Here is a 13023-nt window from a genome sequence, read left to right as displayed (position 1 = left end):
TTCTGGTTTTCAGTGTTGGCAGTCCTATGATTTTATAGTCTGAGTCACATTTGGCAGAAGTACTCTTATCTAATTGGGTTTATTTCTCCCAAGAAGGTAATCAACCTAACTCTGTGTCTTTTATAGGCGGCATCACTGTCCACATCTCCCTACCAAGATTTATGATAAAACAGAGAAACCATGTCTTCTCTCCGAATATACCCAGAACTACCCTTTCTATCACTCTTACCTGCCCAGAGAGTCCTTCAAGCCAAGGCGGGAGTACCAGAAAGGGTCTATACCAGTGGAAGGCCTGACTACATCAAGGTGAGGGCAAACAGTATTAATGTATGCAGGTACATACAACACTAATGTAACATGCAGTGCTAACGTATAATATTAATGTAATGTGCAGTGCTAATGCATTAATGTGCAGTATCAACATATGATATTAATGCCTATATCTCTGAAAGAAAATCCTGCATTTATGAGCCTTCTCAGTTTTTTCCAAATTCTCTGTCAAAGAGAAAGGATTCTTGCTTGCTGAAGTAAAGGGTGGGGAAAGGCTGGATTAATCTATATAATATAGGATTGGAGGTTAAGAAAAATATTTAAGGGATGGAAAGAGTGGGGGATGTTGCTGAAAAGCAAGTTTTGGGCTTTGTTACACCAAAAGCTCCAGGTCAGCTTGGGTAGGCGGGGGATGGTGGTGGTGAAAGAGAACTTGGCAATAGAGAAAAAGTGAGCTTTTTTTCCCTCCCCTTAAAATTATGCTGTAAATTTTGAATTGGGGTTCTCCTGAATGTTCTTCAAGAAGTATGAACAAATAATGTTTTTCTTTTAAATTATTCTTGAGTCCCAAACTAAGATTGTTTAGCTCTAGGTCTGTGTGGAGGCTGAGCCTTATGGTTCAGTATATTAGTGTTGCAGAGGTGTTTCTACCGAGGGGGTGCAGAAAAGTTATCAGTTCAGGGTTGTTCTACAGGCAAGGCTCTTGCAGAATCTGCCATGGACAACTCAGTTAGTGACCTGTGACTGGTGATCTAGTAGAGCAGAAACATCTTTGAGTGTAATTGGGCAGTCTCAGATTGTATAGTTTTGTTCTCAGCTGAGCCCTGAAAGATTGATGTGTTCTCTGCCTTCCCTGTTCCTCATCCCTAAAGGGCAGGGTTGCTGTGAGGTGGAGATGATGGTGAATGTTGACTGTTCCAGCACAATGCTTGCACATCGGTGCCTCAGACCTGGTGACTTTTCTTCCTATTGCTCCCTTCTGCTTCGTGATTTTGTGCTAGTAAAGGTCCCAGATGGTCTAGGTGAAGCAGAACCATTCTAATTCATTCGGCCTTCAGGTTTTCTCCAGAACAGGACTGGAAACATCTGTTGAGGCTGTGAGTTGGAAGTGCTCTTCTCTACACAACGCTGCCATCTTCTAGATCCACGGGAAGTCCATGTCTGGGTAATGGGGCAGGGGCACCCACAATGGGAGAAATGAAGCCAAAGGATTCCTGAGCTTAGTGGAAACCACTGGACATGGGCTTGAGAATGAGAGGGAGTTGAGGGCCTTGTCTGATGCTTGACTTGAATCAGGCCACTTAAAAAAATTTTTTTTTTTTAAAACAAGTTTTCCTTCTGTAGCCATGGCTGGAGTGCAATGGTGTGATCATCGCTCAGTGCAGCCTCGAATTTCTGGGCTCAAGTGATCCTTGCCCCTCAGTCTCCTAGTAGCTGGGACTACAGGCATGGACCACCATGCCCAACTAATTTTTAAACTTTTTGTAGAGACAAGGTTTTGCTATATTGCTAAGGCCAGATGATTATGTTTATTCTAACCATTTATCTTAATGATTTGGTTTAAGCACAGTGTTTCTGCTTAAACAGAAACAGTAGTTTATGCTGCTGTTTTTTCAACCTATGACTTATTAAACAATATGAACACTAAAGTTTGGGCTTCATTTTGCCGGGAAAACAGTATTCTTTGTCTCTGAGAGTCTAAAGACCATAATAAGAAGTGTGAATCATTTCTGAGCATTGCTTTTGTTTTAGGAAACCCTGGCCAACACCAACTAAGAGTCCTAGGCACATGTATAAAGGACATGTAATCGGTAGGAAAGGACAAGAGTAGTACTGAGGGGTGGCTTGCAAATATCTTGTTCAGTCTCCAGGTGTGGGTATTTTTATCTCTTTATATCCAATTTGCAGGAAATGAAGAACACTTTGTGAGATGTCTAGTTGGCTTCAGACACTGATATATTTCCTATCCTGAAAGTATAGACAGGGATGCTTTGAAGGTTGGTTGTTGCAGGTTGCTTTGTTAGCTGTCCAAAGCTTAGGAGAATGGGGACAAACCCTTGGTCTGGGGCAGAAGACCTGCCCTAACACCCAGCTCTGAGGCCCCCAGATGCAACTCCAGATACCCTCCCTCCTCCTGATGGTGCTTCGCTAAACAAAAACTTACCCTCTGACCTGTCCTAAATTATCCTTGCCTTGTGTCACTTACAACAATAAATATATCACCCAGAAGGCCCCTCTGCCCCTGCCGGAGTCAGAGTAACAATAAATATCATGTACATCAAGTGTGGCTAAAGTAGAGGAAAGCAGATTCTGCAAGAATTTCCAAAATAAGCTGTTAATGAACATAAAGGCCTTAAAAAGAAAAAGTGGCAGGATCAAGGTTATCCACAGGGAGGAAAAAAGAGCAGATATGAATCTCTTTTTATTTCCTACCCTAAAAAGAGAAGTAAAGGGGAAATGAGTAGAAGACATCTGTGTTCTCTTTTCTACCACAATTTCATTATTTCTCAACCCTGTACCTGCCATGATGGGCACTATTTTTCATAGACTGAGAACAAAATTATGCCACTGTCAGGAAATGTAGGGAAGCTACCATCTGGGTGTTCCCCTAGAGGCTTACAGGGGAAGGGATGTGTCAGCCCAGTGTCTGCACCCCCCTGTGTCTGCACGGATTGTCGTCACCCCTCTGCTCTTAGCACTCTTATTACTGGAACATCCCACCCACTTCTTTATCTAAACAGTGACCCTGCTTAGTTTCTGAGGTTGGACATGAGGCTCCCACCTGCTGAACGAAAAAGTCACGTGGTCCAGGGCTTTGCTGGGTTTGGTGATTAAGCCCAGACACAAAAACACACCTGGTTTCTGGAAAGGTTATCATCCCAGCGTGAGGCATGATTATAACTGCACACAACTCTTACTGACCATAAATCTGGGGATTTACAGCAGGTGCCATGAGGGAATGCTTGTGATTTCCAGCCATTCTTAGTGTGAAACTCTTTCTTGCAGCCTTTGGTAATTCTGTGGTGTAGAATCTGCCTTTACTTCAGATAGACCTGAGATCAATTTATGAATAAGAGGTTTGCACTTCAAGCCTAATTTCCCCATAGGCATGTCACCATGTAAAACACTTGGATCCCAATTTGAGACATTCTGTTAGCTAAACCAGCTCCCTAAAGATGGGCAAAATGAACAGCATCGGAAGAAAGAGGTGAGTCTTCAATGGTGTTAGACCTTTATCCTAAAGGGAGTGGGACCATGGGTAGAGTGGAATGGAGGCACAGAGTGAGGAAATAGAATTGAGTTCAGACTTGATGGGTGTCGCTGAAAGGTGGACGGCAGGGAATTGGTGGCATCAACTCTATCACTTATTTGCAAGACTCCTTGGTAAACCAAGGAGAGTAAGGGAGAGAAGAGCTAAGAGAGAAAGGGCATTTAGTATCCTCCCCAAAGGTCAGGAAGGAAACAAGAGTTAGTAGCAGGCCTGAGTCTTGCACTGCCCATTGAATTATATATATATATTTTTTGTTCAAAGAGATACCTGACTCTCTTACTCAGAGCTGTACCACTGGGCATATACTTAACCTCCATAGCCTGGGCCTGAGAATTAGTGTGAACACAATGTAGATAGAGTTCTCAGCACTGGACTTGCTTGGGCAATCTCAGAGCCTTTGAATTGTCTATACTGTATTTCTGATTAAATTTGTAGACATTTTGGCCATTTCTTCAGTAATTTTTCTTTCACAGATGCTCTATTCATTTATTTTCCCCAATTTTTCTTCCCCTCCTCTGTTCTTCAGATTGGATAGTTTCTATTAATCTAGTTTAAACTTCACCAAGTTTTTCTCCCTTATCTCCATTTTGTGATTAAGACCATCCAGTGAATGTTCTACTTCACATATTTTGCAGTTTTAGAATTTGCATTTGATTCTTTTTTTATATAGTTTCTATTTATTTTACCTAATTTCCTATCTTTTAATTCATTATGACCTTACTTTGCTTTCCTTATTGAGCATGGTTTAAAAAGCTGCTTTAAAATCCTTATCTGCTAATTCCAATGGCTGGTCTGCTTGGAGTTGGTCTCCATAATTATCTTTTTTTTGAGCATGGGTCAGATTTTGGGTTGATTTTTGTACAGTGAGAATGTTGTATGTTGTGGACACCTTAGATATTTGTTTGTATTCCTCTAAAAAGTGTTTTTATCTTTGGCAGGCAGGTAACCTGATTTGATTTACAATGCAAACTCTGTGTCTTGGGTGGCAGCTCAAATCTCACTTAAGTTCTTTAGCTTGGAATCTACCCCATATATGTGAGGTTATGCAGAGATTTGGGCCCAGTTTATGCACAGAATTTAGGGCTTCCTGTCTTTGGCTCTCTCATTTCCAGGTTTCTTTCCTCATATTCCAGCATTTGTGGTTGCTTCAAACTTGGTCCTCTGATTTTTTTTTTTTGTGAGACCAAGTTTTGCTCTTGTTGCCCAGGCTGGAGTGCAGTGGCACGATCTCGGCTCACCGCACCTTCCACCTCCTGGGTTCAAGCGATTCTCCTGCCTCAGCCTCCCTAGTAGCTAGGATTACAGGCGTGTCCCACCCCGTCCAGCTAATTTTGTATTTTTAGTAGAGATGGCGTTTCTCCATATTGGTCAGGCTGGTCTCATACTCCTGACATCTGGTGATACACCTGCCTCGGCCTCCCAAAGTGCCGGGATTACAGGCATGGGCCACCGTGCCCGGCCGGCCCTCTGGTTTTTGTAGTCAAGAAAAGGTAATCAATAAAGATCTGCCTTTTAGCTGCCCTCCCTTGCACAGACTGGAGCTGACCTTCAGGCTGGAAGCTTTGAATATTAAATAGTTAATGGAAAATTAAGCAATGAAGCCTCACACAGTGCCATTTTCTGCTTCCACCTATTGGCTCTCCCCAGAATCCACCTTTTTAGAGCTTTAAAGTCGTTTGAAATAGTTTGTCTGGGGTTTATATGCAGTGGTGACAGATATTTGCCTCAGCCTTAGTGGGAGTTGAGGGGCTCAGAGGGCAGAGGAGAAGACAGGTGCTATGTAACTTGGATTCTGGAGTGCATGGGTTTGGAATCCCATCTGTTATAGTGAAGGTAAGGAGGACTCTGTGTCCCATAAGGACAGGGGGCATGAATCAAACCCTGTGATTCAGCCAAGGATCTTTTGCAGCACAATGGGATGGACTCCTCAAGCTGCCTAGGATGGGAGAATAGTTTCTCTAGAAGGGTGCCTTTTGACATTGGGAAGTTTGAGAATAACATATAGAAGTGACAAAGTCAATCAAATCAACTGACAAAGAGCAGAATCCCATAGAGGACATGGAGAAAAGATCATGAGGAGTGGTATCACAGAAGTCAGGGGAGAGAGTATTGAAAAATTGAGTGAGAGGATGGATGCTATGAACAAGCACAGTGGGATAAGGTTGAGAAGCAGCGGTTGGGTCTGGAAAACAAGGTGATGCTTGGAGTATCCAGGAGCGAGGGGGATCAAATTTGATGGGTGGGACATGAGAGGAAGGCAAGTCTGTACTTGTAGACAACACTTTCTGGAAGACAGAAGGGAAAACTGGAGGAGGATGGAGCCCAGTGAGGATAGTGTCTTATTTTACTCTTTACCTTTAAAGATGGGAGATAACACTCAGTGGAGAAAGGAGGCAGTAGAGAGGAAGAGGGAAAAGCATGGCCTAGGAGATGGTCTGCAGATGAGATTCCCGAGAAAGAGGGCAGGGGTGAGAGAGGTTGGCTTTGGCCAAGAGGAGGAACTCCTTTTAAGATGGATTCCATTTTAATATAATTGATTACTTGGACACACTAACAAATCTTGAAGTTTGCATAAATAAACATTAAAAATGGGTTTTAAAAAAGTGTTGCGTGGCCCTTTTGTCATGGTGAAAATCTTCATTTCCCACTGCCAGGCTCAGGACGCTAGCTCACTGTTAGGTTATTTCCTCTTTCCTTTTGTCAGAGTCTTGTCAAACATCTTTCTTCAGCTGTGCTAAATGATTTGAAGTCAAGTTGTTATGACTTCCCTAGCAGGACCACTCCAACCTTTTACTTAACTCTGAGTTTAACTCTTGGCCTTCCCTACTCTGTAACTTTTATAGTTACTTACCTAAAAGAAACTTACTTCTCTGACCAGTTTCTTTTTCTTGGTTCATGTCACATGTGCACAGAGACTGGGAAATGTACCACAGAAAGAGAGGGGAGATCCAGTGTTCTTAAAAAGAAAAGCTAGTTAATTGGAGCAATTCTGGGAAGACTAAAATATAGACTTTTCTTTTACGTGAATTTAAAGGCTGTAAGATTATGTGTGATTAGGGACATGCAGTTATGTTGTGGTTAATGACAGGTTTCAGTGAATGTTCTCAACATAAAAACATAATGAGGAAACACATAAATTCTGATTAAATTCACTCCTAAGCCACAGTAACTATGTTTGGGTAGGTTATAAAAAAGTCAAACTTGAAAATTTTTCTTCTCTTCAGAAGTAGATACTGCTTCTTCCCACCCCCCATAATCATTTGCCTTAGTTATAGCTGATCAATAAATTAAACCATAGAGGAACACTTACAAAGGAACTTAAATTTTGTACTGGAAAAGGTGATTGGCTTTTGTCTTTGGGAAACCAATTTCAGAATAGTCTGTGAACTGGTGAATTTGGTTGTGGGCTTTTGTCTGCTCTTTTCCAGCAGAAGCCGTCGGAGATGGGCAGTAAGTGTGCTTCAGTTTTCAAGAGCCTGGCAGCCTTTGAAGGGAGGTTTTTGCAGCATCCCTGAGATGAAGCTGGTCCTCTTGGTCAGAGTAACTGCAGAAGAGGCTGCCATGGACTCTGTGTGCAGGGTCACCGAGAGTGGCAGGCTCATAACTGGAAAGCATCCCTAGGTGCTGTGAGGTTGGGTGGGCTCAGCATGGCAGTTCAGGCACCCAGCTTTGTTCCTCACTGCTTGCCCTTGGTACCTCCTGATACTCCTTGGAAATGAATAGGGTGTAGGCTTAGGTAGCCATTACTGAGCACAGGCTTTTATAAGGGTTTAGGAATGTATGGTCTCAGGCTGCCTTGAAATCTGTCCATCCCTTCTGGGAGTGAGGAGAGCTCAACTTCCCTTGGGAGCACTCTCTTTAGAATGTACACTTTCTGACCAAGAGTGCTTTTCCACTCAGCCGGTTTTCAGATGGAGTTTTCTGGGCATTTTCATCTGTCTTTGTAGCCTAAGGACTTACCCTCTTAGTTCCCTGCTACAATTGGTTTAGTGCTGAATAGACATCAGGGTGTAGTACTTGTTCACTGAGAACAGTAGAAGTAGGAGCTGACCCTTGGCTTCTTGTTCAGTCCATTCCCTCCATAAGCCCCGACATACACAGTCAACTTCCAGACACTTCAGGCTAACAGCAGGGCCCCTAGGAAGGGAGCGCAGGCTGAACGTCCTATAACTGCTGCTAAGATATATTTTTAAATCTACCCAGAGGGTGTCAGGGGAGTTCAACTGAAGCATCTCCCATTTCCTCCTTAGAGCCCTAGAGAGGCTAATTTTCCTGCTTCCTAACTTCCTCCTCCCATCCCACTAAGCATTTTCAGGACCCGGTTCTGGTTTACTGACAATCATGTGTATAATTCACGCAAGACAGGTTACAGTGGAGCGTGTTACCTTTGCTAGTCAAGCATGGCTGAGTAATGCTGCTCCAGATTTTGGCCGGGAAGTGGGTTTTATTGGTGTTTGGGCCTAATGTTTTCCTGTCCGGAAACCTTCCCCTTCCCTTGACAGTGCTGCTCTGGCAAGCACCATCAGGAAAAATCTACCTTCCCTTTGTCCAGTTGAATAAATGGGTTCCAGGCAAAAACAGTTTGTTGTGTAAAGCAGACATGCTTCGGAGGGAAATGTTAGCATTGAGAAGTGGGAAGTTGCGAGTGCCCTGGAGGGCAACACAAGTCCGAGCTAAGCCCTGGCTCCTTAGGGCGGTTCCTGGTGGGCACTGCAGTGAGCATCTGGGCCTTTTTATCTGGGATACTTTGGGGAGGGACTGCTTCCTGTTTAGCAAAGACCATTATACTTTTTCCATCCTATTGTTTTGGTACTCCCTGAAATAATGGGGTCGCTGACACCAGATAGCAGAGAAATGAAGGACTCAGCGTCTCCAATTATTTCACTGTTTTCCTCTTCTGGGTTTTCTGTAGGCTAAGTAGAGGAAGGAGATAAACATTAGCAGGAGAAGCTTTTGGGAACACAGAGAAGGTGGCGGTGGCACCTGAAAGGAAGTTAGCTCCGCAGTGAAGGGGTTGGGTGGAAGGAAGGCGGAGAGCGCAGGAGTAGAAACGGTGGCATTGTGGTTGAAGTGCAGGGTGCTCAGGTGGGGTGGGGATCGTGAGAGACAAGGGTGAGTAAGGCAGGAGCCAGGTCCAGAAAGGCTTATAAATTATGCTAGGAAGTTGAATTTTACCTGGAAGAGTTTTAAACTGGGGAAAGCCATCTGATTTCCATTTAGAGAGTTTATTCTGGCCACATTATGGGGATTGAACAGAAGTGGTAGGAATGAAGGAGGAAGCTCAGGTGGCAGGCTGTTAGTGAGAAATTGTCAGGGTCTGGACCAACGGGAAAGAAAAACCAATGAGGCAGAGGGGCATTGGTGAATGATAGACTCTGGGGCCGTGAGGAAAGGAGGTCAAAGATGTATACAGGTGTCTTAGTTGGGTGAGAAGGAATTGATGATACCCTTCTCAAAAGTGGGAAATAGAGGAGAAACAGTTCGGGGGAGGAGGGAAGGCAGGTAGAGTAGAACACGACTTCTCAGCAAATGTTTGTAGAGTTGAGTTGAGCAGAAAACATAAGCCTTATTGCAAGCCAAGGACCCCAACAGCATGCACTTGCTTCCTTACAGGAGAGATTTTGGGCCTCACAAAGTGGCGCCAGTGAAGGTCCACCAGTATGACCAGTTCGTCCCAAGTGAAGAGAATATGGATTTGCTCACGACGTATAAGAAAGATTACAATCCCTACCCTGTCTGTCGAGTGGACCCCATCAAACCTCGGGACAGTAAATATCCATGTAGCGACAAGATGGAGTGTTTGCCTACTTATAAAGGTGGGAGAGCATAGAGGGCAGATTGGAAAGACAGGCTGAGCCTGTGTGCGGGCCAGGAAATGTGTTTTATGTGCATACTCACTTAGTGCAAGAGTTGGCAGACTACTTCCTACGGGCCAGATCTGGCCAGCAGCCTGTTTTTATATAGCTGGAGAACTAAGAAAGGTTAAACATTTTTTTTTTTTATAATTAAAAAACAAATCAAAAGGATATCATTTGAGGACTGTGAAAGTGATATAAAATTCAAAATTCAGTGTTCATGTTTTGTTGGAACACAGCCATATTCATTCATTTACACAGTATCGATGGCTACTTTTTGTACCATAGTAGCAAAGTTGAGTAGTTGTTGACAGAGACACTACAGTCTGCGAGACATAAGACACTTAATACCTGGCTCTTATACAAAATATCTGCCAACCCCTGCCTTAGCTTGCAGTTTGAGTCCTATGTTGGAGGAAGCATTTCAAGTTCAAGCTTAGTTTCTACCACTGATTAAGTGATTGATTCATTTATGTGTTTAAAAAATATATCAAAATGTAACATATGGAAAAGTATACAAATTATAATTATACAGATCAATAAATTTGCATTGAACAAATCCATATAAACAGTACCCAGCTCAATAATGAAACATTACTACCCCATTTCTGTTACCCTCCCCAACGAGAATGTAACCATTATTTTAACCTTTAATACCTTAAATTAGTTTTGCCAGTTTTGAACTTTATATAAATAGGATTGCTTCTTTCTTTATTGAGTATCTATTGATATTACCTATGAGGTGTGGTCCTGGAAACTGAAAGAAGCATGATGTCCTGCCCTTGACTTTCTAGCCTAGTGGAGAGACAAGATACGTGGTCATATGTGTTGTACTAGCAGACAGCCACTCTATGGAGCTCAGCTGCAAAGACTGAGACCATGAGACTGGAGACCAGGTTTGTAATCAATAACTCATGCTTATGATACTAACCTTTGCCCTGCCCTAGGAGGACATGCTAAACAGCTCACAACCTCTAAATGCTGTGAAGAGAGAGGGCCACTTTTATTTAGTCAAGCCAAGCATTTAGGATGAAGATGGTGGTGGAGGTAGGGAGGTTGGAGAGATGTGAGCTCCTAGAAAGGCCTCTAATTCTGCCATCCTGGAGGACCCTGTGCCTAGTTGAGTTTCTCTGATTCTTCCAGGAACTGAGGACTGGATTGGCATGGGCCTCTTCAGCAACCTGGGCTCTGCCCTTTTATTTTCTTTAGCTTCTTCCTCTAACACTCCCCCATAGCTACCTTTGATCAAGCCACCTTTTGTCAGCAGTACAAGAACTGACTAATATTCTGAATGTTATCATACCCCGAAACGGCCCCACCTCTGAAGTCTTTGTGCACATCAGCATCCTGTCCTCTGGGCTTGTCCTCTTATCTCCTCCCACCACGACAGTCCTTGGCCCTTTTGGGACCTCCAGTCCATTGACGTCTCAACCCTCCCTCTTACCACCAGCCCCTCCTGTGTCTGTCCCTCCCCATGGAGTCAACTCCATGGTCTATCTTTGGAACCCATCTCCTACTGATAGCCGAGACTCCCTCTCTCTTCAGCCTTTTTGCTATTTCCTCCTAGCAAAGCCCTAATCCTGTTTTCTCCATGTCTACACCTGGGCACACACCTGAGCATATCTCCAGTCTTGTAAGAGTAAGAGCTTACAAATGAAATGGAGCTTATCTCCAGCTCTTACTCATTTTCCACAGAAAGGGAGCAGAGCGGTCTTCTATACATGGCAATCTGATCTGACCTCTCCTTTGTATAAAACTCCGCAGATAATCATTTGATAAAATCATTATTTTATCAAATCATGTGATCCTATTACGATAAAAACCCAAACCTTTACTGCCTCCTCTGATGCCTTGGAGGTCCTGGTGTCTTCTTAGCCCCTCTGCTCCAGCCTCAGGGCCTTCTTTCATGTCCCTTCCTACATTTCTTTTCTGCTTCGGGGCATTTGTTTAGCACATGTGATTCTTTCTATATAGAATCCTTCTGCTTCCTTAATCTAGCATTTATCCTTTCAGCTAGCAGCTGAAAGATCACATTCCGAGCCCTTCCCCCATATCAGGCTGGATGCTATATATATGGGTGCCTTGCACACCCCTGTCTTATCATGCATTGTGTACTTTTAATGCTTCCTTTAATGGCTAGGCTGTAACCTCCAAGGGGTGGGGATCTGTTGGTCTTTTTGTTTCCCAATTACCCTCTCGCAGCAGGCACCACACGGGAATCCATACAACCAGGTGTATGACCATGGGCATGGTGTTGGGGGGGCACTTTTGCCTCTACTGAATGCATTCTTCTCCTTTTTAATCCAGTGTTTACAAGAAGACCAGCAATAAGGCACCACAGACATTGAGCAAGTGGGATAGAGGAATGAAACTGCCGTAAGCGCTTTCCACCATTGGTGGAGGGAATTAAGGGACTCTGATAGGGCATATCCAATGGCGGACTTGCCTCTCCTCTACACTGTCTTTGTGGGCCCTGTTGGTTTATGAATCTTAGTATAGGGAGAGACTCTTCAGAGCTCCTGAAGAGTCCACGCATGCACCCCACCACACCCCACCAGTACTCTTTAATCTCTTTCACTGCCAGTTTCGCCTGTCTCTCCCTTTGTCCATACAGCTACATCTCAGGCTGTCCTGTTCAAACTACAGAAGAGTGAGTATTCCACAGCTTAAACTGACTCATGGCTGACAGGGTTTGGGTCTCTGCCCCCATGAAATCTCACGTGGAATCGTAATCCTCAGTGTTGGAGGTGGGGCCTGGTGAGAGGTGATTGTATAATGGGGGCAGTTTCTAACGGTTTAGCACCCCCCTGCCCCCTTAGTACTGTATAATGAGTGAGTTCTCCTGAGATCTGGTTGTTTAAAAGCGTTTGGCACCTTCCCGCCTCCCGACTCGCTCTCTGTCCTGCTCCTGCCGTGTAAGATGCCTTAATGCACTTTGCCTTCCACCATGAGTAAAACTCCCTGAGGCCTTCCCAGAAACAGATGCTACCATGCTTCCTGTACATCCTGCAGAACCATGAGCCAATTCAACTGCTTTTCTTTATAAATTACCCAATCTTAGGCATTTCTTTATAGCAGTGCAAGAACTGACTAATATAATGGCTGACTTCCCTACTGACAAAGTTAAAATTGAGAAAATCCTATTTTCTTCCTCACTTTCCTTAAACTTCTGGTACCTGTTAACTGCTTACCTACTTAAACAGAGTTAATAAATGAACACCTGTCAAGTCTCAACTGGACTGCTCAGAACCAGGCATGCATAGATGGACAGAGTTTTTGTTCTTGGAACATGTGCATTTGAGGTTGGATTTCATAGTTTTCCTCTGCAATTCCAATTTTAAAACAAATCAGTATGTAGCTAAAGGAAACATATTTATAGTTAGATTAACCTATAGGTACCAGTTTGCAACATGTGTGTCTTATGAGGTTTATTTTTGAATACTACTTTCTTAGTTCATTTGTGCTGCTGTAACAAAAATACTTGAAAGTGAGTTATTTATAAATAAGACATTTATTTCTCACAGTTCTGGAGGCTGGGAAGTTCAAGATCAAGGTGCTGATAGGTTTGGTGTGCGGTGAGGGTCTGCTCTCTGCTTCCAAGATGGTGCCTTTTTGCTGTGTCCTCAT

The 13023-nt window shown here is 43.6% G+C and overlaps 1 protein-coding gene across 2 annotated transcripts in view; it reads left to right on the top strand.

Moving 5' to 3' along the window:
- SAXO1 (stabilizer of axonemal microtubules 1) overlaps positions 1-13023 on the top strand; it is a 119170-nt gene that overhangs the window by 95437 nt on the left and 10710 nt on the right. Inside the window, exons 2-3 of one of the 2 annotated variants that reach the window (XM_030818376.1) lie at positions 127-306; positions 9155-9357. In XM_030818376.1, the coding sequence (XP_030674236.1) occupies positions 127-306; positions 9155-9357 (383 nt within the window). The remainder of the gene's footprint in view (positions 1-126; positions 307-9154; positions 9358-13023) is intronic. The other variant, XM_012500737.2, reaches the window with a different exon arrangement.

Source organism: Nomascus leucogenys, chromosome 1a, assembly GCF_006542625.1.
Source record: "Nomascus leucogenys isolate Asia chromosome 1a, Asia_NLE_v1, whole genome shotgun sequence".
In the NCBI taxonomy this organism is placed as follows: domain Eukaryota; kingdom Metazoa; phylum Chordata; class Mammalia; order Primates; family Hylobatidae; genus Nomascus; species Nomascus leucogenys.
The sequence above is the reverse complement of the archived record's forward strand: the minus strand, read 5'-3'. Positions and strand labels throughout refer to the sequence as shown.